Below are 25242 nucleotides of genomic sequence, written 5' to 3'. Positions count from 1 at the left end.
ATGGTTCCCTCTTGCAGGCAGCCTTCCTGGGCCAGAGGGGGCTGACGGAGGATGACTTTCTCACCAAGGTGCTGGAAGGCATGGCCTTTGCTGGCTTTGTGACAGAGCGGGGGGCCCCGTATCGCTCCATTGACCTGTTTGATGAGGTGAGTGCTCCTCTGGGGATGGGGGCTGCTGGGAATGGGGGCTGCTGGTTAGGGGAGATGGAGGCTGCTGGGGTTGGGGGATGCTGGGGATGGGGGATGAATGCTGCTGGGGATGGAGGATGGAGGCTGCTGGGGATGGAGGATGGAGGCTGCTGGGGATGGAGGCTGCTGGGGATGGAAGATGGGGGCTTCTGGGGATGGGGGATGGAGGCTGCTGAGGATGGGGGATGGAGGCTGCTGGGGATGGGGGATGGAGGCTGCTGGGGATGGGGGATGGAGGCTGCTGGGGATGGAGGCTGCTGGGGATGGAGGCTGCTGGGGATGGAGGATGGTGAGGATGGGGGATGGATGCTGCTGGGGATGGAGGTTGCTGGGTATGGGGGATGGAGGCTGCTGAGGATGGAGGATGGAGGTTGCAGGGGATGGGGGATGGAGGCTGCTGAGGATGGAGGCTGCTGGGGATAGAGGATGGAGGCTGCTGGGGATGGAGGCTGCTGGGGATGGAGGATGAAGGCTGCTGAGGATTGAGGCTGCTGGGGATAGAGGATGGAGGCTGCTGGGGATGGAGGCTTCTGGGGATGGAGGACGAAGGCTGCTGAGGATGGAGGCTGCTGGGGATGGAGGATGGAGGCTGCTGAGGATGGAGGATGGAGGCTGCTGGGGATGGAGGCTGCTGAGGATGGTGGATGGAGGCTGCTGAGGATGGAGGATGGAGGCTGCTGGGGATGGAGGCTGCTGGGGATGGAGGCTGCTGAGGATGGAGGATGGAGGCTGCTGGGNGGGGATGGAGGCTGCTGAGGATGGGGGATGGAGGCTGCTGGGGATAGGGGATGGAGGCTACTGGGGATGGGGGATGGATGCTGCTGGGGATGGAGCCAGGGAATCATAGGATGCTGGATCCTGCCCAACAAGCAGCTGCTCCTCTCACCCATCTCTTCTTCCAGCTTGTTGCTTATGAAGTGAAGCGCATGCGTGCAGAAGAGGGGAACAAGCAGAAAATATTGCGGCACATCAAGGAGCTGGCAGAGAAACTATACAAAAATGTGAGTGCAGGAGGGGAACCTGCTCTGATGGGAGGGCTGGGAGAACCTGGCTGAGGGCCCACATCCATCTGTCCTTCCTCCACTCATGTTACAGTAACACGGTGCTGGAAACAGTAATGGAAACTGCTGCTGGGCCCTGGGGTGTCTGCCTGGCCTCAGCCTCTCCCTCGCTTCCTGAGTGGAGATGTTCCTGTTTTTGGTGGTCTGGGCATCAGGCACTTCATTTCCCTTGTCCTGGAGCAGCTGCTCTCCATGTTGTCTGGCCCTGAGTGCCCTTGGCCATCCCAGCTCTGAGCTCCTGAGGGCTTTTTGCTCTTTGCCCTGTGCTCAGCTTGCTGTCCCTGTGGCTCCTGAGAGCAGAGTGTGATGGCACAGTGAGCTGACAGCCTGCCCTCAGCACTGTGAGGTCCTGGGGGGAGGAGAGGAGCACAGGCTGCTGAGAGCTGCCCCTGTGAGCCTGCAGGATGATGCATGACTTCCTTGTGGCTGAAAAGAAACTGTCTTTGCTGTGCCAGGAGAACCCATACCCCGCCGTGACCATGCACAAGGTGCAGAAGCCCACAGAAGGCTGCCATCTGCGCTTGCACCAGAAACCCTTTCCCCGTTTGGATGAGGGCACAGTGCAGTGGATCATCGACCAGGCCACAGCCAAGCTGCAGACAGCCCCTCCAGCTGTGAAAGCAGAGAAGAAGTGCATGGTGCCCTCAGGCCCCCCCATTGGTATGTATTCTCATACCCACCTCAGCTTTATCTCCTCCACGTGCACAGCCCTGGGGCTCTCAGCCTGTTCCCATCAGGAGGTGCTCCAGGCCCCACCATCTCTGCTGGGCTCAGTCTGTCCCCATTAACCTCTCCCTTTCTGGCTGCTCAGAAGCCCTTCAGCTCCATCAGCCAGCATGAGAGGACAGCTGAAGTTCCTTTGGTGTTCTCCCACAGCACTGCCTGTGTAGAGCACTGGGGCACCCGTTCTTCCACCCCTTGGGCTGAGACCCCCACCCTGCCTGATCCACATCGTTTCTCTCTCCAGCAGCCATCCTGGAGCGTAATGGCAATGCCTTGGCCAACAGTGCCCGCCGCCTGGAGGTGGTTCGGAACTGCATCTCCTACGTCTTTGAGAACAAGATGTTAGAAGCCAAAAAGGTGAGGAGGGCTCTTGAGGAGCAGACAGCCACAGGCTGGTGGTGAGGGTTCTCTGCTTCTCCTCCGTGGCATTCCTTGCCTACATCTGCCATGCAGCTCTGTTCCCATGCCCACGTGTCCTCTGGGCATTATTCCTCCTTGTGTCCCTGAGCTCCTGGCTGCTCACCCCACTGCAGGGTCTGTCCTGTGGAGGTGGCTGAGCCTGGAGTTGCCCAGATGCTGTGGGCCACGTTGCTTTTGATCCATGTATGACAGCACGGTGTCAACCAACATAGCCAGGGTGGGGTGCCCTTCCTGCACCTGTCCTTGGGACTGACCGTGTCTTTAGGAGCTCATACGATCTCCATCTTTCCCTGCAGTTATTCCCTGCTGTGCTGCGTGCCATGAAAGGCCGAGCTGCCCGGCACTGCCTGACCCAGGAGCTGAACCTGCACGTGCAGCAGAACCGCGCCGTGCTGGACCACCAACAGTTCGACTTCATCGTCCGTATGATGAACTGCTGCTTGCAGGTAGGGAAGGAGAGCATCACCCCAATGTGGGGGACAGTGTGGGGTGGGGGTGGGAGCAGACCTGGGCATCCTGAGGTGGATCCTCCTGTAAGCTCTGCTCTTTTCCCCAGGACTGCACGGCCATGGATGAGCATGGGATTGCAGCCGCGCTCCTACCACTGGTCACTGCTTTCTGCCGAGTGAGTACCAGCAGTGTCACGGTGTCTGGTGAGGCCCTCACAGCCTCAGAGCTCCTTGGAGGCTGTGGGGACTGGGTTAGGGGCAGATTGTCCCCTCAGTGCTTCTTGGAGCTTGTTACCCTGCTCAGTAGCTTCCAGCCATGCATAAGCTTGGCTGAGCTGAGGCTGCTTAGAACTGGGGGTGCTCTCATATATCCACCAGGCTGGGCTGAGATCACAGTTATCTAGGTTAGAAAAACCCTTCCATATTATCAAATCCAGCCACCAAGCTGAGCTACCAAGTCCCATCACAAAACCAGGTCCCTTAGTGCTGCATCTGCACGGCCCTTAAATGTCTGCGGGGATGGGGGCTCCACCACAGCCCTGAGCAGAACACTGCAATGCTTGATAAGGTTCTGCTTCCCAAAAAGCAACTGCAGCATGAGGCTCTGCTGGGCCCGGGGTAGGTGCTGAGCAAACCTGAGAGGTGTTTGCTAGGGCTGCTTGGAGGAGCTGTGGTGCTGGTGCCCAAGGGCACGCTGCCTTTCCCAGCAGCAGGAGAGAGCAAGGATGACCTGGAGAGGCTGGCACAAGAGCTGCGTTCAGATAAAACCCTTCTATCTGTCTTCTGCTTCCTCAGAAACTGAGCTCAGGCATCACGCAGTTTGCCTACAGCTGCGTGCAGGAGCACGTGGTGTGGACCAACATCCAGTTCTGGGAAGCTATGTTCTACAGTGATGTGCAGAACCACATCCGAGCCTTGTATCTGGACAGCAGTGAGGAGAACCATGCAGATGAGGTGAGTGGGGGCAGCTGGGTTCCTGCAGAGCAGCTTCACAAGGGCAGCTCTGCCCTTATGTCCATCCTGGTGCTGGGAGATCCCTGTGAAGTCTGGCAGTTCTCCTGTCCATGCAGACCTCTGATGTTCCTTTTAATTCCTTCAGGAGAGCACGGAGGAGCCCCAGGAAGCCAGGTCTGCCCTGGAGATAGCATCAGAGCAGCTGAGGCTGTGGCCCACCATGAGCCGAGAGAAGCAGCAAGAGCTGATCCAAAAGGAGGAGAGCACAGTTTTCAGCCAGGCCATCCACTACGCCAACCGCATGAGTTACCTGCTGCTGCCTCTGGACACCAGCAAGAACCGCCTGCTGCGCAGCTCCGGGCTGGGAGACGTGGAGAGCGTCAGCAACAGCTTTGTCACCAACAGGTCAGGAGGGATGGAGGGCTGCGGGGGGAGCGGAGCAGCCCAATGTGGGGACTTGGGGTTCCTTGGAGCATCCAGATTATTTGGCTTTGATTTGGGATTGGTGAAAGCTGCACTGCCCAGGGCAGGAGTGGCAGCTCCTTTGGGACTGGGTTCATCTCAAGAGAGGGATCTCCCCTGGGCTCTCCTGCACGGTCAGGGCCCTCCTGCTCTGAGTTATGGCAGTGGAGAGGAGCACTCTGAGCTAACTGCTCTCTCCTGCACGGCAGCATCGCCGGCAGCGTGGCCGAGAGCTACGACACAGAGAGTGGGTTTGAGGATGCTGAGAGCTCAGACGTGGCCAACTACGTGGTGCGGTTCATCAACCGCTTCGTGGACAAAGTCTGCACAGAGAGCGGCGTCACCAACGAGCACCTGAAGGGGCTGCACGTCATGATCCCTGGTAAAGGGCCCTGCAGAGGTGCTGGGGGTGGGCAGCCTTGTGGTTCCACCAGGGGTCCCAATCAGCTGTGGGGGCTGTACAGGAGGGGCTCTAGAAGAAGCAATGGGGATGCCAAGAGGTGGAGCCTGGGTTGTTTGTGGGACAGCTCATGGTCTCTGACTGCGTTTTGGTCCACAGATATCGTGCAGATGCACATAGAGACACTGGATGCTGTGCACAGGGAGAGCAAGAGGCTTCCTCCCATCCAGAAGGTACCGACCTGACGTTGGGGGAATGTTCTGGTGCTGTTCATTCAGTCTTCAGAAGCCTAAACTCCTCATTTTACACCTCTGTAGCCAAAACTGCTGCGCCCCAACCTGTTGGTGGGTGAGGAATGTGTGATGGAGGGGCTGCGTGTGTACCTCATGCCTGACGGACGGGAGGAGGCCGCCGGGGGGAATATTGGTGGTCCACCTCTTCTCCCTGCGGAAGGAGCCATCTTCCTCACCACGTACCGCATCATCTTCAAAGGAACTCCCACAGACCCCCTGGGTAAGGATCATGTGTGCTCCATATGCTCTGTCTGCATAGGCTGGTGGTGTCTGGGGAGGAGGTGGGCAGAATCTGTCCTGGAGAAGTGGCTGCAGCTCAACTTGCTGCAGGAGTCACCTCTGAGGGTGTGAGACCACAGCACCGACCAGGGCTTTGGGGTTCCTTCCAACCCAACCACCCTGTGGTTTTGTGATCTGGAAGATCCCTTCCAACCCAACCACTCTATGGCTCTGTTGTCTATGAGAGCCCATCCAGCCCAACCATTCTGTCATTCTATAATCTTCAAGGACTCTTCCAACCCAACCCATTCCAACCGTTCTGTGGTGTTGTGATCTATAAGATCCCTTCTAATCAAACCACTCCATGGCTCTGTCATCTATAAGGACCCATCCAGCCCAATCATTTTGTCATTCTGTGATCTTCAAGGACTCTTACAACCCAACCCAGCCCAACCCAACCCAACTGTTGTGTGGTTCTGTGATCTGTAAGGTCCCTTTCAACCCAACCACTCCATGGCTCTGTCATCAATAAGGACCCATCCAGCCCAATCATTTTGTCATTCTGTGATCTTCAAGGTCTCTTCCAACCCAACACAACCCAACACAGCCCAACCCAACCCAACTGCTCTATGGCTCTCTGATCTATAAGGTCCCTTCCAACACAAGCCATTCTATCATTCAATGGCTCTAATGATTTATAAGGTCCCTTTCAAGCCAAGCAGTTCTGTGATTCTGTGATCTTTAAGACCTCCTTCAACCTAAGCCATTCTGTTATTCTTTGTAGATTATATTTTCATCATGCCTGTCATAGGTAACATCTCCAGGTTTCTGTGGCCTGGCTGCAGTGCCTCTAACCTGATTCTGGCCCTCTCATCCTATGGGACTGTCTGGTGGGGGTGTCTCAGAGTGCCGGTAGGATGTGGCTAACCTGTCCCTATTCTTCTATCCAGTGGGGGAGCAGGTGGTGATCCGATCCTTCCCCATCTCCTCGCTGACCAAAGAGAAGAAGATCAACATCCAGGCCCAGGTGGATCAATTCATCCAGGAGGGCCTTCAGCTGCGCTCATGCACATTCCAGGTGAGATCATCTGGGGCTGTGGATCTGCTCTTGGAGAGTACATTGGTGGTGGGACCCAGCAGGTACGTGGCCATTGCTGCCACCATCCCTTAGGGCAGGTCTCTCACTGCCTTGGCTGGGGTGGTTGGGGGTTGTTTTGTGGGCAGGGACTGTAGGCAGCCTCCAAGGCAGGTGGTGGAACCTGAGGGCCCCTTGCAGAGAAGGGATAAGATCTCATGCAGGACCAGCTGCAGTCCTCTAGTAGGAGCAGCATCTTGCTGGTTACCTGGGGGCTGTTGGTTGGAGTTGTACTCTGGGAACACCATGGAACAGCATGTGAGTGCTGAGTGCACAGCAAGAGCACAGTGTGCTCCTGGGGCAGCCCCCCTGCCTGTGGCCTTCACTTCTGGCCAGAATCTGAGCTGTTCCCAGTGGGAAGAACAGGAGGAGGATGCTCTCTGCTTTCTCTCAAGCCTGCTCTTTGCTCGTCCCCACAGCTGCTGAAGATTGCCTTCGATGAGGAGGTGGCTTCAGACAGCGCCGAGGTCTTCAGGAAGCATCTGCACAAGCTGCGTTACCCCCAGCATGTGCACGGCACCTTTGCCTTCACCGTGGGCCAGTCTCCCAAGCAAGCCATGCAGCCCAAGGCCAAGGAGAAGAACCCCTCACTCAGGTATGAATCATAGAATCACGGGGTTGGAAAGGACCTACAGGATCATCTAGTCCAACCATTCTCCCATTATGCATGCAGCAGAGCAGGGAAAGTAGCTCACAGGACATGCTCAGCCCTTGTGGGTGCTTCTGGGGTTCTCTTCTCCTTCCTCCAGCAGGGAAGCACCAGACATGGGCTTCTGAGCAGGTGTGAGGGGTCCCAGAGCTCACATGGGGTCTCTGCTCACCTTTGGGTTTTCCCATGGAGGGGAGCAGCGTTCAGGCCTGGGAAGCATGCTGTGCATTCAGCAGCTCTCCCTGCACAGCTATCCAGGCTGAAGCAGAAGGAGGGAGAGATGTCCCAGCAGGCACAGGAGCGCAGTCCCTGCTCTGCCAGAGGATGGGGAGCACTGCAGGGCCGTGGAGGAGCTCTGTGCTGTGCTGCCATGGGGTCAGCTCCCACGCTCGGTGGCCAGGGGAAGCTCTGCTGTGGCGCTGGGCTCTGGGTGCTGTTGATGCTTGCTGTGCCCGCAGTCTGAGCTTCTCTCTGTGTGTTTGTGACTCAGCTCCCAGCAGGTGACCGATATGTTCCAGGGCCTGACAGTGGGGGTCATGTCCCTCGGGCACCTTGGCCATTCGACCACGTAAGATGCCTTCACCTCTGGGTGCGAGCTTGCGAGGTGGCATTGGCTCAGGCTGCAGCCTTCACTGCTCCTGGGGTTTCTTCTCACCTGCTCTGCATGATGCCTGGGCTGCGGGTCGGTCACGCTGGGATTGCCTTTCTCCAGGCTCCTCATGCCCCAGGACGTGCTCAGGGAGCTGTGCTTCTTCCCACTAACCTCTAGAGACCACCAGAGCTGTGGGCCCAACTCCTGGCTTGGGCACAGCCCTAGATCTTGATATCAGCTCCATCACCACCCCATAGGTCTACTTCCATCTGTGCCCCACACTGGCTGCAGGTCTTGTTCCTCTGGTTACAAAGCACTCCTATTTGAAACTTGCATCTGTACGTGGCAAATTGTCCTTAGGACAGTGTTACTTCTCAGTCCCAAGGCTTTCCTTTGATAAGTTTGGGGAGCAGGTGGATTCCTCATGGTCTGCTTTGCAAAGCAAAGAAGTGAGGTGAATTCCTGGAGAGCTGAGCATCAGCTCAGCTGTTACCCTGGGCTGGAGGCAGCCATTCCCCAGTTGATTTCCTGCTTCTCCTTCACTTGTTCCTCTCAGAGCTCCCTGAGGTGATGACAGTGTGCCTGAGGCCCTGCATGCACTCAGACCATTCTTACCTTCAGGGGGATGTATTCAGGAGCTCTGTTCTGACCCCAACTGGGGAAATGTTGGGATTGGGCTGGAAGGGGATACTTCATCGTTGGAAGTGTTTGGGTTGGGTTGGAAGGGGATACTTCATCGTTGGAAGTGTTGGAGGTGGGTTGGAAGTGTTAGGAGTTGGATTGGAAGGGGATACTTCTTCACTGGAAGAAGTATTTGAGTTGGGTTGGATGGAGATACCCCATTGTTGGAAGTGCCGGACTTGGTTGTCAGTGTTAGGAGTTGGACTGGAAGGGGAATCTTCTTCACTGAAAGTGTTTGAGTTGGGTTGGATGGAGATACCCCATTGTTGGAAGTGCCAGACTTGGTTGGCAGTGTTAGGAGTTGGATTGGAAGGGAGTCCTTCTTCACTGGAAATGTTTGAGTTGTGTTGGAAGGGGATACCCCATTGTTGGAAGTGTTGGAGTTGGGTTGGAGATGTTAGAAGTTGGGTTGGAAGGGGATACCCCATTGTTGGGAGTGTTGGACTTGGTTGGAAGTGTTAAGAGTTGGGCTGGAAGGGGATACCCATTGTTGGAAGTATTGGTGTTGGGTTGGATGGGACTTCAGGCTACCTGGTCTAGTGACATGTGGGCTGGACTGTACGATCTTTAAGGTCCCTTCCAACACAAACCATGGTGTGGTTGTGTGATTCTCTGGGGCAGCATCAGATAGGGGTGAGAGCTCAGATGTGGAGGTGCAGGTGTTGTAGCCCAGGATGCTGCTGGTTCCATGGGAGGCTGTGGTGGGCCCAGCCCAGACTGGCTGCCCCTACGCTCTGTCATCTTTATCTGGGGTTCAGAGCCCCTTGAAGCACATCCCCTTGGTGCCAGGACCTGCAGGTGACATTTCCCCCCCTGGTGGCACTGACTGAGGCTGCAGGTGGTGGTCGGGGTGCTCCCGTCTCTGCTTTGCTCTGGGTGTCACCGCGGGGGTTTCTCTAACCACCAGGACCTGCCGCATTGCTGGGCTGCAGCCACAGGCGGGTATCAGCCATCCTCAGCCTCTTCTCCTGTTCCAGGACGCTCTCCAAAAACCTGGTGAAAAATGCCAAGAAAACCATCGGCCGCCAATACGTGACCCGCAAGAAATACACACCGCCCGCCTGGGAGCAGCGCAGCAGCCAGCACTTCCCAGAGGACAACGAGGATGAGATCTCAGGTTGGGAGCACCCTGCAGGGAGGGAGCGGATGGGTGGGTGCTATGAGGCTGGGGGAGAACTCATAGAGGGAGCAGGAATGGGAGCATCCCTGTGCTGAGCGTCCACAGTGGACGAAGAAGGGGGTGCCTGATGTCACCTGCCTGGAGTTGTACGAGGCCGTTGATGTTGGAGCAGGTGGCTTTTAAAGGTCCCTTTCAACTCAAACCGTTCTACGATCATCTATGCCAGGGCTGACCTAGACCCCCGTTGTCTCTGCAGTGTCCGAGGAGATGGACAGGAGCACTTTGACCCCCACCACAACCATCAGACCCTCGGAGAAGATGACCATCAACCACCTGGTGGAGCGCGCCTGCTGCCGCGACTACCAGCGCCTGGGGCTGGGCACGCTCAGCAGCAGCCTCACGCGTTCCAAGAACGAACCCTTCCGCATCTCCACGGTCAACCGCATGTACGCCATTTGTCGGAGGTGAGCCCGACCAGGAGACAGGAGGGTGTGCTGGTGGCCAAGGTGGCCAGCAGAGTCCTGGTTGACCAATAGTTGACCAATAGTTGACCAGGGGTTGACCAACAGTTGCGACCAGTAGTTGACCAGTGGTTGGATCAATGGTTGCAGCAACCTAGTTGACCCAAGTGTGGTTGATCTAACTGGTTGACATAGTTTGACCAGTGGTTGATTCAATGGTTGAACCAATAGTGAGCGCAGCTGGTTGATCAATGGTTGACCAATAGTCTGACCAGTTGGTTGATCAATGGTTGACCAATAGTTGACCAATGGTTGATCAATAGTTGACCAGTGGTTGATCAGTGGTTGACCTATAGTTGACCAATGGTTGATCAATGGTTGACCAATAGTTGTGACCAAGTGGTTGATCAGTGGTTGACCAATATTGACTGTTGATAGTCTAGTTGACCAGTGGTTGATCAATGGTTGACCAATAGTTGACCAGTGGTTGATCAATGGTTGACCAATAGTTGACCAGTGGTTGATCAGTGGTTGACCAATAGTTGACCAAACATTGACCAAGAGCTGGCTGTGTGAGCTGGTGGCCAAGAAGGCCAATAGGACCATGGAGTGAGATGTAAAGAGCTGCTTGGAAGGAGCTCTGTGGAGGACTTGGGTGTCCTGGTAGGCAGCAGTTGACCAGTGGTTGAGCATAACTGAGCACATGTCAACTATGAGCCAGCAGCGTGCCCTAGTGGGCAAGAAGGCCAATAGGACCCTAGAATGAATTGCAAACAGCTGCTTGGAAGGAGCTCTATGGAGGATTTGGGTGTCCTGGTGGCCAACAGTTGACCAACAGTTGACCACACATTGACCATGAGCCAATGGGACCCCAGAGTGCACTGCAGAGCGTGGCCAGCAGGGTGGGGAGGTTCTCCTGCCCTCTGCTCTGCCCTGGTGAGGGCACAGTTGTGCTCAGCACTGCGGCCTGCAGCTCAGCTCTATCTCCTGCAGTTACCCCGGGCTGCTGATCGTGCCGCAGAGCATCCAGGACAACACCATCCAGCGCATCTCCCGCTGTTACCGCCAGAACCGCTTCCCCGTGGTTTGCTGGCGCAACTCCCGCACCAAAGCCGTGCTGCTGCGCTCGGGGGGGCTGCACGGGAAGGGCGTCGTGGGCCTCTTCAAGTCTCAGAATGCTCCCACTGCAGGTACCCATCCCCTCACCCCATCCCGGAGCTGTGCCCCATCCCTTCCTGCTGCCCTGTCAGTGCGGTGACGCTGCCTGCTCTCCCCCAGGCCCCTCGCAGACGGACTCCACCAGTTTGGAGCAGGAGAAATACCTGCAGGCTGTCATCAACTCCATGCCCCACTACGCTGACGCTGGTGGGCGCAACACGCTCAGCGGCTTCACCTCCGCTCACATGAGCAGTGCAGGTGAGCGGGGTTGGCTTGGGGGCTGCGGGAGGCTCCTGCCCAGGGACCCCCAGGGTCTGGCGTGTCCCAGAGCCGGAGCTGCTGGGTGCCATGTCCATGGGAGCAGCTCTGTGGAGCACCTCCCCAAGGCCGGAGGTGGGGATGGGGTTTGGGGAACCCATTGGTTCTACATATGGGAGCTCCAGGTTGAATCCTGATCCAGGGGGGTGGGCTGGGATGGGGCAGACCCCGAAGCCAAACTCTTGCACCCAAACAGCAGCATGGGGTCTGGCACAGGATGCTGTGGTAAGTGTGTGTCTCTTGCTGTTTGAGCGGCTCTGGCCACGCTCCATTGTCATCCATTGTCTGTCCCTGCCATCCCAACCCGTCATTGCTGCACTGAGGCCAAAGGGATCGTTGTAGCAGCCAGCAAGGGGCTCCCTGCTGCAGGAAGAAAGGGAATCGTGGTCACGGAGGGATGATGCTGGGGTTTGGAGGAGCTCCAGGTGGTGCCCCTGGTCCAAAGTAGATGCACAGTGCTGGCGTAGAGCTGCTGGGGCAGAGCTGCTGGTGCTGTGGTCTCTGGGTGCTGTTGTGCTGTGGCTCCTGCTTGGTGGCCCCCGATACAGCCCCTCACTTTCCCGCTTGCCTCTGGGGTTCTTTCTATGCCCTTTTCCCTCTGAACGGAGGGGAAGCACAGCAAGGAGGGTCCCGCAGCATGGTGCTGGGTGCTGACCTTCTGTTGGTGCTGCAGATTTCTCCGACAAGAGGCAGCCTAAGCTGGGATCGCTCATGAAGCAGGTGATGGGAGGGAAGGACGAAGGGCCCGGGACTATTAGCCGTGGAGGTGAGGACGTGCGGGCGAGCGCTGCCTCCTGGGCAGCAGCTGTAGAGTAGAAGCTCCCCCCTGTCCTCCCCCAGAGCTCCGGGGTTATGGGGCAGATGCAGGGCGGGCGGGAGGGACCGTCTGCAGCCCCCCATGTGCCATCTTTGTCCCGTTCCTATGTGCCATCTCCATCCCATGCCCGTCTCCATCTCACCACCCCCTTCCCTTCCACCCATGCCCACCCAGCGAGGGAGCGTTGGTCCCTCTCCTCTCCACCCTCTCTGAGGCCGCTTTCATCCTGTGCCCCCAGGGCTGGGTCACAGAGCCAGGGTCATCACCCTGTCCACCCCCAAGTGTGTGTCTCCGAAGGGCCGTGAGTCGCCCCGAGGTAGGGTCCCGCCGGGCGCTAACCCCGCCGGGCGCTAACCCACCGACTGACCCCCACCCCCCCACACACCACTAACACCCAGTAACACCGTAACTGCACCACCCCGAGCGCGGTAAGTTCTGCACCACAGCTCCCTGCAGGTTTGCTTTGGGCTCTGCACATTTCTGCTGGCGCTCATAGCGGTGGTGGTGGAGGAGAGGGGTTGGCTTGGCTGCAGGGCATGGCGTGAGCACGGGGCTCTCCCCGCACAGGGCAGCACCCAGCAGAGAGAGGAGCAAAAGCAAACCTGCACCAAACCTCGCATGCATTCCGTGGGTGCTGGCGTGTGGTTGGAGTGTTGTTTGGCCATCACCTTCCACGGAGAGCTGCTCGCCCAAGCTGGGCGGCCCCGAATCCTTCGTGCACGGGGACCCCACGTTGACAGCAGGTTTCCTGCAGGTAAATGGGGCAGCATCCGGGCCAGCGGGCGCATGAGCAGCTATGCCTTGAATGTGGAGATCGGCTCACGGCTGGCTGGGAAGGACCTGCTGGGTGCCCAGCACAACGGGGCGCCCGCCGAGGCCAGCTTCCTACGTCAGCACCGCGCCTCGCTCTACATCATCGGGGACAAGTCACAACTGAAGGTACCATCTGAAAGGAGGTTGTGGTGGGGGAGGATCAGCCTCTGCTCCCAGGGATGAGGGGATGGGCTCACAGTGAGCTGGGGAGGGTCAGCTTAGAGATAGGGAACTATCACAGGCTGCCCAGGGCAGTGGGGATCCCCGTCACTGGGTGGTGGGGATCCGGCACTTGGGGACATGGCCATTGGACATGGTGGGGGTGGGTTGGGGTTGGACTGGTGGTCTTAGAGGTCTTCTGTGGGTTCTGAGGTCTTCTTAACGGTTCTATGGTGCTCTGTGCCCTCAGGGGGTGAAGCCAGACCCGCTGCAGCACTGGGAGGTGGTGCCCATCGAGGTGTTTGACGTGCGGCAGGTGAAGGCCAGCTTCAAGAAGCTGATGAAGGCCTGCGTGCCCGGCTGCCCCTCCACCGACCCCAGCGTCGCCTACCTGCGCTCCCTGGAGGAGTCCGAGTGGCTCTCACAGGTCAGTGGCTCCCGGGGGCTGTGGAGATCCCAGTCTGTGCCTGGGGTCAGTTGGCTGCTGCAGGGCTGAAGGCTTTTGGTCTCCCTTCCAACCTAACCATTCTGTGGTTCTGTGATCTTTAAGGACCCTTCCAACCCAACCGTTCTATGGGACTTTAAGGACCTTTCCAACCCAACCATTCTATGGGTCTTTAACCTTTAAGGTCCCTTCCAACCCAACTATGAGTCTTTGGCCTTTAAAGGGCCCTTCCAACCCAACTATTCCACAGGTCTATGACCTTTAAGGACCCTTCCAACCCAACCCATTCCATGACTCTATGACCTTTAAGGACCCTTCCAACCTGACGATTCTATGGATCGTTGACATTTAAGGACCCTTCCAACCCAACCATTCTATGGCTCTTATGTATAAGGTCCTTTCTAACACAACTCATCTTATGCTTCTATGGCTCTGTGACTTTCAAGGACCCTTCCAACCCAGCCATTCTGTGGCTCTTATGTATAAGGTCCTTTCTAACACAAGTTATCTTATGCTTATGTGGCTCTGTGACCTTTAAGGACCTTTCCAACCCAACCATTCCATGATCCTGTGAACCAAAGGCTGCAAGCAGGGTCTCTGTGTTCCCTGTGGCATCACTCGGCACAGGGTAGGAAGGACACAAAGCAAACAAGGCCACTAAGAGGAACAAGGATGAACTGGCCCAGCAAGTACATGCACCAGCAGGTGCTTCAGAACTCTGCTCAGCTTCAGAGCTGTGGGGCTGGGCCCCTATGGCTGCAGAGGGAACATGTGTGCCCATAGCTGTGTCCTGCCTTTGTGCTCTGCATCGTTTGGCTCAGCTGTTTCCAATAGAAGGGGCTCCTTTGCCTCGCATCCAGCAGTTTCCTGCTCCTGAAGAGCTCCTGGTTCTCTTGTTGGCAGATCCATAAGATCCTGCAGATTTCAGTGTTGGTGGTGGAGCTCCTGGACACGGGTTCCTCTGTGCTTGTCAGCCTGGAGGACGGCTGGGACATCACCACACAGGTAGGAGCCCTGCAGCCACCGGGTGCTATGGATGTCCATCTTAAGTGAAAAGAGGGGAAAATCAGGTCAGATTTTAGAGGGAATTCATCACCATGAGGACGGTGTGGCCATGGCACTGCTGCCTAGAGCTATGGGTGCCCAAGGCCCTGGATGGGGCTTTGGGCAACCTAAGCTGAAGGGGAGCACCCAGTCCATGGCAGGGGTGGGGCTAGGGGGGGTCCCTTCCATGGCTCTATGATGCCTGAAGTCCCTTCTAACCCAGCCATTCTGGGATTCTATGGCTCTATGATCCGTAAGGTCCCTTCCAACCCAACAATGCTGGGATTCCATGGCTCTATGATCCCTAAAGTCCTTTTCAACCCAGCTGTTCCGGGATTCCATGGCTCTATGATCCCTAAAGCCCCTTCCAACCCAACCATTCTATTGCCCTGTGTTCTGTAAGGACCCTTCCATCCCAAACCATTCTTTGGTTCTATGATCTCAAGCCCCCATGTCCCTGCAGGTGGTCTCCTTGGTGCAGCTCCTGTCAGACCCCTACTACCGGACGCTGGAGGGCTTCCGCCTGTTGGTGGAGAAGGAGTGGTTGTCCTTCGGGCACCGCTTCAGCCACCGTGGGGCGCAGACCTTGGCTGGACAGAGCAGTGGCTTCGCTCCCATCTTCCTGCAGTTCCTAGACTGTGTGCACCAGGTGAGCTCCTCGCTCCTCTCCCATCTCTGCCCGAGCTCCAGCACCGTAGCAGTGCCGTGATCTCAGCCTCGCTGCTCCTTGCAGATCCACCTGCAGTTCCCCATGGAGTTTGAGTTCAGTCTGTACTACCTGAAGTTCCTCAGCTACCACTACATCTCCAATCGGTTCCGGACCTTCCTGCTGGACTCTGACTACGAGCGCATCGAGCTGGGTGAGGGCAGCGTGTGGGGTGCGTGGGGTGCCATCCTGGTGTCCTGCCCCACATAATGCCCTCCCTCCCCTCCTTCCCCCCTCCCCACCCTTCACCCCCCAGGCCTCCTGTACGAGGAGAAGGGTGAACGCAAATGCCAGCAGGTCTACAAGTCCATCTGGGATTACATCGACCGGCTGAACAAGAAAGCTCCTGTCTTCTTCAACTACATGTACGCCCCCGAGGACGGGGAGGTGAGAGCTTTGCCTGGCCTGGCTGGGGGGCTCAGGGCACATCAGGGCATCACTAGGAGCTTTGGGCAGGGCAGACCCTGTGCTGGAGCTGTGGGGTCTGGATAGAGGCCCCATATCAACATCATTTGGAACCATCCTTCCATGGATAGAGGGCTCGGCATGTGGCCCCAGCAGGGAGGTGAGGTGAGCATGGGCCAGGGCTGAGCAGCTCAGAGCCGTCATTACCTCCAGGCTCCGTGCTGGCAGCAGCTCTGGCTGCTCTGGTCCAGCATTGCCCTCTGCTGACAGCCCACAGCCTCACATCCCCTCCGTACCAACCAGAAAGCATCAACTGCTGGGGAAGGGATTGGATTCCAACACCAAGCTGAGAACACCAGCAATGGGAGAGCCAACCATCGCTGATCAGGCTGTGTGTCCCCTCCACCCCCAGGTGCTGCGGCCGTACAGCAACATTTCCAACCTGAAGGTGTGGGACTATTACACGGAGGAGACGCTCTCGGAGGGTCCCTCCTACGACTGGGAGCTGGTGCAGGGGCAGCCCGAGCACATGGAGGAGGCAGACAGGCAGGACACTGGCGCGCCGCAGACCAAGCGCAAAATCATCTGGCCCTGCTATGACAACCGCAGCCGCATGGAGCCCGACGCCATCTCCAAGCTGCTGGAGGTGAGCTGGGCCTGATGGGCTGTGGGGGGCAGCCAGCCCATGGCAATAGTGGGGACTTGGGGGGCTTTGGGGTCCCTTCCAACCCAAATTGTTTGGAGGTTCTATGGCTCTGTGCTCTGTAAGGACCCTTCCAACCCAACGTACTATTGCTCTGTGATCTGTAAGGACCCTTCCAACCCAACATTCTACTGCTCTGTGCTCTGTAAGGACCCTTCCAACCCAACATTCTATGGAACTTTGATCTGTAAGGACACTTCCAACCCCACGTTCTATGGCTCTGTGATCTGTAAGGACCCTTCCAACCCAACGTTCTATTGCTCTGCTCTGTAAAGTCCCTTCCAACCCCACGTTCTATGGCTCTGTGCTCTGTAAGGTCCCTTCCAACCCAACCCAAGCCATGCTGTGGTTCTGTGATCTTTAAGGACCCTTCCAACCCAACCATTCTGTGCTTCGATTTCATTCTGTGATTCGATGGTGCAACCATTCTGGGCTCTGTGATGACCCCTGGGTTGTGCAGTGCCCCGTGGACATGTCTGCAGTCAGTTGTGCCCCCTGGGATGGGGACAGCCTGTTCTGATGCCTTCCCTCTCCCCTTGCAGGACCTTCACAACTTGGAGATGGAGCTGGGGCAGGTCCCGGAGCGCTGGAAGGACACGTGGGACAAGATCAAAGCCTCCCAACGCACCGAGGCTCGGCAGGAGGGCAGCCGGGTAGGGCTGCGGTGGGGCTGACGGAGGGGTCGGCTCTTCCTTCAGCCCCCTTGTGCTCACTGTGTGCTCTGTGTGCCCGCAGACCCCCAGCTCCTTGTTGATGTCCTCGGGGCTCTCTCACCACCGCCGCTCGCTGGGGGTCTACCTGCAGGAGAGCGGAGTGGGGTCCACCCTCAACCTCAGCCTGGACAGCGACACCAGCAGCACGTCCACCCCATCCAGCGGGAAGCAGGGCGGCCGCCGGAGCACCAGCACCTTGTACAGCCAGTTCCAGATGTCCGAGAGCGAGAACAGGCAGGAAGGGGGGACTGAGGGGGGATTGAGGGGGGATTGAGGGGGATTGAGGGGGGGTGGGACCCTTCTTGGGGAGGTTGGCACATGGTGGTGTTGGGGTGATGCTGATGGTGCTGAGGCGCTGCCTGGCCCCACAGGTCCTACGAGGGGTCACTGTACAAGAAAGGAGCCTTCATGAAGCCCTGGAAGCCGCGCTGGTTCGTGCTGGATAAAACCAAGCACCAGGTACACAGCGACTGGGCAGGGATGGGGTGAGGGGGGGGGGGTTAGGTCTGCCCCTGGGTACTGAGAGCACTTGGGTCTCCCCCCCAGCTGCGGTACTACGACAGCCGGATGGACACGGAGTGCAAAGGGGTCATCGATCTGGCCGAGGTGGAATCCATCACGCCCGGAACCCCCACCATGGGAGCCCCCAAGACGGTGGATGAGAAAGCGTTCTTCGACGTGAGTGCGGCCCTATGGGGGGGGTCGGGGCTGTGCAGCCCCCTCTGCTCTTTTCTCACCTCCTGTTTCTCCTCCCCCGCAGCTGAAGACGACGAAACGCGTTTACAACTTCTGCGCCCAGGACGTGCAGCTGGCGCAGCAGTGGATCGACCGCATCCAGAGCTGCTTATCGGACGCCTGAAGGGCGGCTCAGGGAGCCCCGATCCCACCGCGCGACTGAACGCAGCTCCACCGGCAGAACGGAACCGAATGGAACCGAACCAAACAGAACCGAACGGAACCGAACCGGGGCTGCGAGTGGATACGGACAAACCTTGGCAGCGGGTGGGACGGCGCTGTGCCCCGCGGGGCTGCGTGCAGGTGAAGCGTGTTGGGGTGGCCCAGCTGAGCCCCCCGTGGTTCCCCCCATCCTCCATCAGCCTCCACTGTAGCAGCAGCGATGGCGGCGTTGGACCGAGTGCCGCTGCGGGGACTGCGGCTCCAGCCCCCCCCCCACTCTGGTCTCTTTATGGGGTGGGGGGTCTCACGCTGAGCCCATGGGGGGTCTCACGCTGCAGCGGTGCGGGGCGATGACGCGAAGGCTGAGCGGGCTGTGCCGGTGGGCGCTGCGCAATCCCTGCTGCGCAATCCCTGCTGCGCAATCCCTGCTGCTCCCCCCCCCTTAAAGCAGGAGCTGGGGGGCAGCACCGTGGGCTTCATCCCCACCCTGACCCCCCCTCGGGGCTGCGCTCAGCTCACGGCCCTGCAGCGCTGCCGGGCTGAGCCATGGGACTGGGGGGGTCTGAGAAGGCGTGGTGGTGGTGGTGGTCTCAAACCCCCCTTTGTGCCTCCCGCTGCCCCCCCCCCCCTTATTGCTGTCCCAGCGTCAGTGCGGCGGGGGGGACTCGGTACAGATCCTGCACGGCGTCAGCATGGAGGGTAGGATGGGGGAAGGGTGGGGGTCGTCTCAGCTCATCCTGCCCCCCCCCTCACCCCCCCATCAGCTCTGCCAGCCCCCTGACCCCCCTTGTTTTTAATGTTTTATTTCAGCTCTTTGTACAGTCTTAACCCCCCCCCCCCTCCAAACTTTGGTCCCCCCATCACCCCCCTCACGCCCCCCCATCACCCCCCATTGTTTTATTGCCCCCCGTGGCCATGCCGGGTCGCTGGTGTCACACGCAGGTCCCTATTTTCCCTATTATTTTCCCTATTTTCCCTATTTTGTAACGTCCTGGAGCAGTTGTAGATGATGGAAAGTTTTTTTTTTTTCTGTACATTGTGTCAAACCTGACCAGAGTCCTTGTATTGTATTGTGCCTAGAACGGGGGGGTGGGTGGGGGGAATAAAAGGGTTATTCTATATATATATATATATATAGATCTATATATAAAACGAGGAGACTAACGGAGTTTAATAAAAAACAACAGCCCACCCCACGGATCGCAGGGCGTGAAGGAGCCGCATTGACCCCCCCCCATCACTGCATGGGGCTCTGCCTTGACGCCCCCCTCCCCATATACAAAGCTTAGGGTGCCCCCCGGGTGTGGATCTTATTGCTATAAGGAGTGCGGCCAATGTGGGGCTGGTGGATGGAGAGGAGGAAGATGGAGGTCTATAAGAGGAGGGGGCTGTGGGGGACACTGAGAGTCAGTGCTGGGGTGGGGAGGGGGCTCAAAGGGGAGGGGGATGGTGCGGTGGTAATGGTGGGGTGGCAACAGGGAGACAACAGGATTGATGGGCCAGTGCTGGGATGGGGAGCTGCGGGGCCAACAGTGGGGCTGCCCCATGGAGTCAGTGCTGGGGTTGCCATGGGGTCAACATTGGGATTACCATGGGGTCAATACTGGGATCGCCATGGGGTCAATGCTGGGATTACCATGGATTCCCAGCACAGCTCCATTTCAGAACGGATCTCCATCCCATCCCAGTTCCATCCCAGTACAGAGCTCCGTCCCACCCCAATTCCATCCCATCATGGAGACCCATCCCAGTATAGAGTTCCACCCTAGTTCCACCCCATCATGGAGCTCATTCCAGCACAGCTCCATTTCAAAACAGAGTTCCATCATGGAGCTCCATCCCAATATAGAGTTCTACCCCAATTCCATCCCATCATGGATCCCCATCCCAGTATGGAGTTCCATCCCAGTTCCATCTCATCACGGAGCTCCATCCCGTCCCAGTTCTGTCCCTAACAACTTTTTCATTACAAAACCCGGGATTTAGAGGACGAATATTTATATTTGATAGGGGCGAATATTCACACGTTGTATGGACGGATGAGGTTTTAAACATTTAAATTACATCCCAAGGTGGGGGATGGGGTGAGCATCTGAAGAGCGTGGGGTGAGCACCCCAAGAGTGGGGATGGAGTGAGAATCCCAAGAATGGGGATGGGGTGAGAATCCCAAGATGGGGTGAACATTCTGGGGCTGTGGGGGTGATGTGAGCATCCCAAGATCATGGGAATGGGGTGAGCATCCCAAGGTGGGGGATGGGATGAGAACCCCAAGAGAATGGGGATGGGGTACAACCCTGAGATGGGGGATGGGGTGAACATTATGGGGTTGTGGGGGTGATGTGAGCATCCCAAGAGCATGGAGATGGGGTGAGCATCCCAAGAATGGAGATGGGGTGAGCATCTCGAGAGCATGGAGATGGGTTGAGCATCCCAGGAATGGTTATGGGGGGAGCGCCCCAAGAATAGGGATGGGGTGAGAATCCCAAGTGCATGGGGATGGGGTGAGAATCCAAAGATGGGGAATGGGGAGAGAACCCAAAGATGAGGGATGGGGCGAACATTCTGGGACTGTGGGGGTGATGTGAGCATCCCAAGATCATGGGGATGGGGTGAGTATCCCAAGATGGAAGATGGGATAAGCATCCCAAGAATGGAGATGGGTTGAGCATCCCAAGAATGGTTATGGGATGAGCACCCCAAGAATAGGGATGGGGTGAGAATCCCAAGTGCATGGGGATGGGGTGACAACCCTGAGATGGGGATGAGGTGAACATTATGGGGTTGTGGGGGTGATGTGAGCATCCCAAGAGCATGGAGATGGGGTGAGCATCCCAAGATGGAGGATGGGATAAGCATCCCAAGAATGGGGATGGGGTGAGCATCCTAAGATGGGGGATGGGGTGAGCATCTCGAGAGCATGGAGATGGGTTGAGCATCCCAGGAATGGTTATGGGGTGAGCACCCCAAGATTGGGGATGGGGTGAGAACTCCAAGATGGGGTGAACATTATGGGGCTGTGGGGGTGATGTGAGCACCCCAAGATCATGGGGATGGGGTGAGCACCCTAAGAGAATGGAGATGGGGTGAGAACCCCAAGATGGGGAATGGGGTGAGAACCCAAAATGGGTGACGATGTGAACATCCTGGGGATGTGGGGATGATGTGGGCACCCCCAAGAATATGGGGACAGTATAAGCACCCCAAGGTGGGTGATGGTGTGAGCACTGTGGGGATGTGGGGGGTGATGTGGGCACCCCAAGAACATAGGGGTGGTGTGAGTGTGTCCTGGAGAAGAGTGGGATGAATCCAATACGTCCTGTTGGATCTAGGATGGTAATAAGGCACTGGGAACCACGACAGGGCACTTGAATATTGCTCTGATGGCAACGGGATCCTTCTGGGCTCTTTCACTTCTGTGTATCTGGAGATGCAAAGTGACCCCAAAAGCAATTCCAGAGCTGGAACGAGAAGCAATCGCTTCCAAACCCAAAGGAAAGCACTGATGTTCTGCATGGAGCTGTTACTGCTCTACCTGCATTAGGATGGGGCCGTGGTGGGAGGGAAGGATGCGACCTGGTCCCAGGAGGGAGCCATTGGGAGCCATTAAGAGTCACCAAGAGCCACTAAGAGCTAAGTGGGGCCACTGGGAGATACTGGGAGCCATTGGGAGCCATTGGGAGCCACCAAGAGCTAAGCAGGACCACTGGGAGGTACTGGGAGCCATTGGGAGCCACCAAGAGCCACTAAGAGCTAAGCAGGGCCAGTGGGAGCCATTGGGAGCCATTAAGAGTCACCAAGAGCCACTAAGAGTTAAGTGGGGCCACTGGGAGCTACTGGGAGTCATTGGGAGCCACCAAGAGCCACTAAGAGCTAAAAGGAGCCAGTGGGAGCCATTGGGAGCCAGTGGGAGCCACCAAGAGTCACCAAGAGCTAAGCAGGGCCACTGGGAGGTACTGGGAGCCATTGGGAGCCATTGGGAGCCACTAAGAGCCGCTAAGATCTTAGAGAGGCCACTGGGAGCTACTGGGATCCATTGGGAGGCACTGGGAGCTAGCAAGAGCCACTAAGAGATAAGAGGAGCCACTAGGAGCCACTGGGAGCCATTTGGAGCTACTGGGAGCCATTAAGAGTCACCAAGAGCCACCAAGAGTTGAGCAGGGCCACTGGGAGCCATTGGGAGCTACTGAGAGTGACTGAGAGTTATTGAGAGCCACTGAAAGCCACTGAGAGCTTTTGTGAGCTATGGGAGGCCATTGGGAGCCACTGAGAGCCACTAGGAGCAACTGAGAGCCATTGAGAGCCATTGGGAGCCACTGAGAGTCATGGGGGGCCTTTGGGAGTCTGAGAGCAATTGAGAGCCACCAAGAGCCATCAGGAGTCACTGAGAGCAAATGAGCAGTACTGAGAGCCACCGAGAGTAACTGAGAGCCACTGGAAGCCCCTGAAAGCCACCAAGAACTACTGGGGGACACTGAGAGTGATTGAGAGCCATTGGGAGCCACTGGGAGCCACCAAGGGGGGCCATTAGGAGCCACTAAGAGCAATTGAGAGCCACTGGGAGTCACTGAGAGCTACTGGGGGTCACTGAAAGCAATTGAGAGCTACCAAGAGCCATTGGGAGCCACTGAGAGTCATTGAGAGCAACTGAGAGTCAGTGAGAGACATAATGGGGGCTATTAGGAGCCACCAGGAGGCAGTGAGGGCCACCAAGAGCTTTGAGGGGCCATTGGGAGCCACTGGGAGCAATGGGGAGCCACCAAGAGCTACTGGGTGCCAATGAGAGGGACTGAGAGCCATGGGCAGCCACGGGAGTCATTAAGAGCCACCAAGAGCCACTGGGAGTCATGGAGAGCTGCCCATAGACATCCAGAGCCCCTGGGAGACATATGGGTCCATACGGCATATCCCATCCTGAGTTCGGCTCCACAAGGACCAGGAGATAACAGATAACCAGGTTATCAGAACCCAGCTCCAATGGGAAACCCCTGCAGCAATCAGAGAGCTCCGAACAACCAGCAAACGAGAACTGAGCCGCCAAGAAAAGGTTTTTAATAGTCGACATCTGTCCAAACAGATGAGGAAATTAATAAAGAGGCGGGGGAGGAATGTGCCCTTTACAGACACCCCGCGGCTCCACGGGGATACAAAACCAGGTCTGCACACAGTGCATCTCACCAACAGCTTGATACGCAGGGAAAGGCGACAGGGAACAGTCAGTGGGAAGGGGTTGATCTTTGCACGGCGCTGGATGGGGAGGTCGGAGCGGCGCCACGATGCCCTTCCAGCCGCCAGGTGAGTGAGTTCTGGGTGGGATGAGGGAACACGTTGGAGCTCAGTTCTTCACCATCCACCTGGCAGGAGGTTTTGATGCGTGTGTATGTAGCGAATGCTGCTCAGGTCCTTGGGAACGTCCCGTCAGATGGCAGGAGGGAAACCTTGGCCCAGAGGTCACATTCTCACCCACGTAACATGGGGACTTCGGCCACATCGGGTCGACAAGAACCTCATCAAACCCAGAGAGCCTTAAAATGGTCATTGAGATCCACTGCAGATGGTTGGACACATCCTGTGTGCTTCTGGAGGCGCCCATTTCAGCCCTGACCCGTAACGAGGTGCACCATGCAGGCGGTAAGCTAAGGCACTGTCCGTAATGAGCCCACGACGCACGGCTGCCCCGACCAAAGGTTCCTCTATTTGTTGATGCAGTTTGCCATGCAGAGGTCAATCCCAGCCCAAACCTGACTCTAAATGGATTTGGGAGCTGCCAACCCCGTGCTCAGAGCTCATGGCACCCAGCTGGGCCGTGGCACACTGTGATAAGAGTGATAAGAGTGATGGCCTCCGTGTGGGTCTGAGAGAGGAGCAGCCCAGAACTCAGTGCCAAATCTCCAGCTCCTGCACTCTGCCTTTGCTGCTCTCAATGTGCAGCAAGGAAGAATTCAAGCACGAGATCCAACGAAAAGCCAAAGCAAAATGTCCATCCGACCCCCAGCCTGAGTTTCCATCTGGCTCTCAGATGCATCCCAGTGCTCCAGCTTGCACAGCCCAGCAGACATGGAGCCACACGTCCTGCAGACGTGCATCCACAGACACACTCATACGGCCTTGAAACTAGAACAGATATGGACAGATCCCAAACGCTGCACATGGAAGGACAGGGCCATGAGGACTTTGTGGTTTCCTGACCAAACAGCACATGTAGGGAAGGGGGGGCTTTTCAAATGGATACAGCTGGGCTAAGCCGATCCCCACGAGGCCCAGTTTGCCTCCTCCATCACCTGAGCCAGGTGAAGGGCTGCCATCCCCCTCTGTCTGTTCTGCGCTGCAAAGCCCTAAACCCAGTGGGGAGGAACCCCCTGGTTGGGGCTGGGTTTGAAACAGGTCACTGTGAGCTTCCCTTTACACTTACAGACTCAAAGCCAAAAGGTGGGAGGGGGCAACACAAGGCACAGAAGGAGAAACCCTCGCACAGCTCTGCAGCTCTGCTCCCAACACAAGGCAGTGCGTGGGGACAGCGGAGCAGCGCTCCTGCGGTGCAAAGGCATGGCAGCATCTCATGCAAAGGTGGTGTCCCAGGAGAACAAGGGGGCTGGAAACATCTCACATCACTCCAAAAGGAAGATCCCATCGTGCTCATTGCTGGTGGGACTGAGCAGGCCTGGTCAGAGCTGCAGCACAGCAGAGCTCAGCCATCAATGGGACTGAATGTGAGAAGGGACTGGACGAGAACACTGTCACCAGCTGGAAGTTACTGGGCCTGAGCCCCATCACGGCCTCCCATCAGCTGCAGGGATCGGTATTTGATGAATGCTTTCCTGCAGTGTCGTTTCTGGGTGTTTAAAGAAACCCCTGACCTGGATTCCATCAATTCCAAAGCACCAATCCTCTGAAAATGTCATCAAACACGTTGCCAATAAGAGACCCCAAACCATGGGTCCTTAACGAGCCAGCAGGGCAACAAAGCAGAAAGTGAGGAGTTCTCCTTCCAGCACGAAGCAACTTTAAATCATCTCTTTAAGTCACGAGGGGGAAGAGCTCCAAACAGCGGTGCACGACGGGCTGCAGTTGGGAGGAAGCACAGCCACCAGCAGCGCACAACCCTGACGTGTTTGATGATTTAGCTGGGAAGTATTGGTGATGATCAGACTAGATGATCTTCTAAGTCTTTTCCAACCTTGATAATTCTGTGATTCCGTGTTGCTTTCACACCTCCTCCTGTGCTCCCATGTCCAGCTCCGGTGCTCTGAACCCACATC

The 25242-nt window shown here is 57.1% G+C and overlaps 1 protein-coding gene across 11 annotated transcripts in view; it reads left to right on the top strand.

Moving 5' to 3' along the window:
- SBF1 (SET binding factor 1) overlaps positions 1 to 19036 on the top strand; it is a 50629-nt gene extending 31593 nt beyond the window's left edge. For 2 of the 11 annotated variants that reach the window (XM_015851911.1, XM_015851835.2), the window contains 32 exons: positions 18 to 146; positions 1091 to 1189; positions 1705 to 1909; positions 2217 to 2329; positions 2689 to 2838; positions 2949 to 3017; positions 3637 to 3795; positions 3941 to 4200; positions 4467 to 4639; positions 4817 to 4890; positions 4975 to 5170; positions 6120 to 6247; positions 6724 to 6899; positions 7444 to 7521; positions 9204 to 9343; positions 9603 to 9810; positions 10801 to 10997; positions 11086 to 11223; positions 11957 to 12049; positions 12339 to 12416; positions 12855 to 13039; positions 13323 to 13499; positions 14421 to 14522; positions 15025 to 15210; positions 15295 to 15421; positions 15524 to 15654; positions 16085 to 16318; positions 16918 to 17028; positions 17111 to 17322; positions 17460 to 17547; positions 17635 to 17766; positions 17849 to 19036. In XM_015851911.1, coding sequence (XP_015707397.1) covers positions 18 to 146; positions 1091 to 1189; positions 1705 to 1909; positions 2217 to 2329; positions 2689 to 2838; positions 2949 to 3017; positions 3637 to 3795; positions 3941 to 4200; positions 4467 to 4639; positions 4817 to 4890; positions 4975 to 5170; positions 6120 to 6247; positions 6724 to 6899; positions 7444 to 7521; positions 9204 to 9343; positions 9603 to 9810; positions 10801 to 10997; positions 11086 to 11223; positions 11957 to 12049; positions 12339 to 12416; positions 12855 to 13039; positions 13323 to 13499; positions 14421 to 14522; positions 15025 to 15210; positions 15295 to 15421; positions 15524 to 15654; positions 16085 to 16318; positions 16918 to 17028; positions 17111 to 17322; positions 17460 to 17547; positions 17635 to 17766; positions 17849 to 17947 — 4647 coding nt within the window. In that variant the 3' untranslated portion in view covers positions 17948 to 19036. The remainder of the gene's footprint in view (positions 1 to 17; positions 147 to 1090; positions 1190 to 1704; positions 1910 to 2216; positions 2330 to 2688; positions 2839 to 2948; positions 3018 to 3636; positions 3796 to 3940; positions 4201 to 4466; positions 4640 to 4816; positions 4891 to 4974; positions 5171 to 6119; positions 6248 to 6723; positions 6900 to 7443; positions 7522 to 9203; positions 9344 to 9602; positions 9811 to 10800; positions 10998 to 11085; positions 11224 to 11956; positions 12050 to 12338; positions 12417 to 12854; positions 13040 to 13322; positions 13500 to 14420; positions 14523 to 15024; positions 15211 to 15294; positions 15422 to 15523; positions 15655 to 16084; positions 16319 to 16917; positions 17029 to 17110; positions 17323 to 17459; positions 17548 to 17634; positions 17767 to 17848) is intronic. The other 9 variants (XM_015852065.1, XM_015851994.1, XM_015852221.1 and 6 more) reach the window with 7 other exon arrangements.
- The last annotated feature ends 6206 nt before the right edge of the window (positions 19037 to 25242 follow it).

This window comes from Coturnix japonica, chromosome 1, assembly GCF_001577835.2.
Source record: "Coturnix japonica isolate 7356 chromosome 1, Coturnix japonica 2.1, whole genome shotgun sequence".
Classification (NCBI taxonomy): Eukaryota; Metazoa; Chordata; class Aves; order Galliformes; family Phasianidae; genus Coturnix; species Coturnix japonica.
This window is presented reverse-complemented; position numbering and strand designations above follow the sequence as displayed.